The sequence below is a fragment of the Monopterus albus genome, unplaced genomic scaffold (assembly GCF_001952655.1).
Source record: "Monopterus albus unplaced genomic scaffold, M_albus_1.0 scaffold45.1, whole genome shotgun sequence".
Lineage (NCBI taxonomy): Eukaryota > Metazoa > Chordata > Actinopteri > Synbranchiformes > Synbranchidae > Monopterus > Monopterus albus.
In genome coordinates, this window is record NW_018127925.1 from 2942511 (window position 1) to 2943720 (window position 1210).

At 39.1% G+C, this 1210-nt stretch overlaps 1 protein-coding gene across 3 annotated transcripts in view; it reads left to right on the top strand.

The window, feature by feature from the left end:
- The window catches only part of dscaml1 (Down syndrome cell adhesion molecule like 1), a 99497-nt gene that overhangs the window by 67373 nt on the left and 30914 nt on the right, over window positions 1-1210 (top strand). For all 3 annotated transcript variants that reach the window (XM_020600162.1, XM_020600163.1, XM_020600161.1), the window contains exon 8: window positions 589-731. In XM_020600162.1, the coding sequence (XP_020455818.1) occupies window positions 589-731 (143 nt within the window). The remainder of the gene's footprint in view (window positions 1-588; window positions 732-1210) is intronic.

Genomic DNA, 1210 nt, shown 5'->3' on the forward strand with positions numbered 1-1210 from the left:
TCCTGTAATTCTGTCACTAGGGGAAACAGTGTGAGCTATCAGAGAACCAGAGCTGATACAAAACATTTGCACTACTTTTTTAACTTTAAAGGCATTTGATAAAGCTTGTTTTTAGTTCATCTTATAAAGTTAACTTAATAAACAGCTGTAATAAACTGTATTTTTCTAAACATAATAAGCCATAAGCCCTACAGGACATGTGTCCTGGACGGACAAAACAGATTGTCAACAGAAAACAGTTGCAAGTGGCTGGGGAGAAGTGGGTTTGTACATCTGGACAGTAATGGGTCGAAGTTGTGCTCCTACTAAAGCGGAGTTGAAGTTCCTTTTAATACTAAGCCAAGACGTTCTAACCCACCTCTCTCTTTTTCTCTCTCCCTACACCCCTACATGCTTTTTCTCCTCTTCTGTCCCCTCCCTTCTCCTCAAGTCCCTTCCCTATCACCCTCCCCTTTGTTCCTAAAATTCCACGACTTGCTTCTGACACCATCAAGTAATGCTCTTCTTCTTTTCCCATCTCTTTTCTTGGCTCTTATCCTCTGCCAATTTCTCTCTCTTTCTCTCCCTCACTCTCTCTCCCTCTATCAGGTCCTCCACGGATTCGGCCTATGAAGAACATCACTGCAGTGGCTGGAAGAAACACTTTCATAAACTGCCGTGTGATTGGGTATCCTTATTATTCAATCAACTGGTACAAGGAGGGACTTCTGCTGCCTGACAACCATCGCCAGGTGGTGTTTGCTTTCTGCATTTCTGCTCAAAGACAATACAGTTATACCAGAGCATATTTCCCATAGAGCCCGGTATAACATGAACAGTATCTAGGTACATTAATCGTATTCTATACATATTGTTCAGCAGCTCCTTCAGTACTACTTTGATCATATCAATTATTTTCAACTGATTATCCAATCACTGATCATTTTCACAGCAATGTCAGTGTCAATTTATTTATAAAGCACATTTAATAAAAACAGCTGCTGTTGACCAAAGTGCTGTACATTGCAATATAAAACAAGGAATATGAAAGGAAAGGGATAAAAAACAAAAAGGAGAAAACAGGAATGAAAAAAGAAACCACACTGACTACAAATGATATTTACAATTAGTTATAAGTTAAGGGGATAGCAGAGAGTTCCACATAATACAAATTATTACAAGGCAACATAATAGTGCTAAACCTCAAAGTTGAAGCAAATGGCTGATCAGT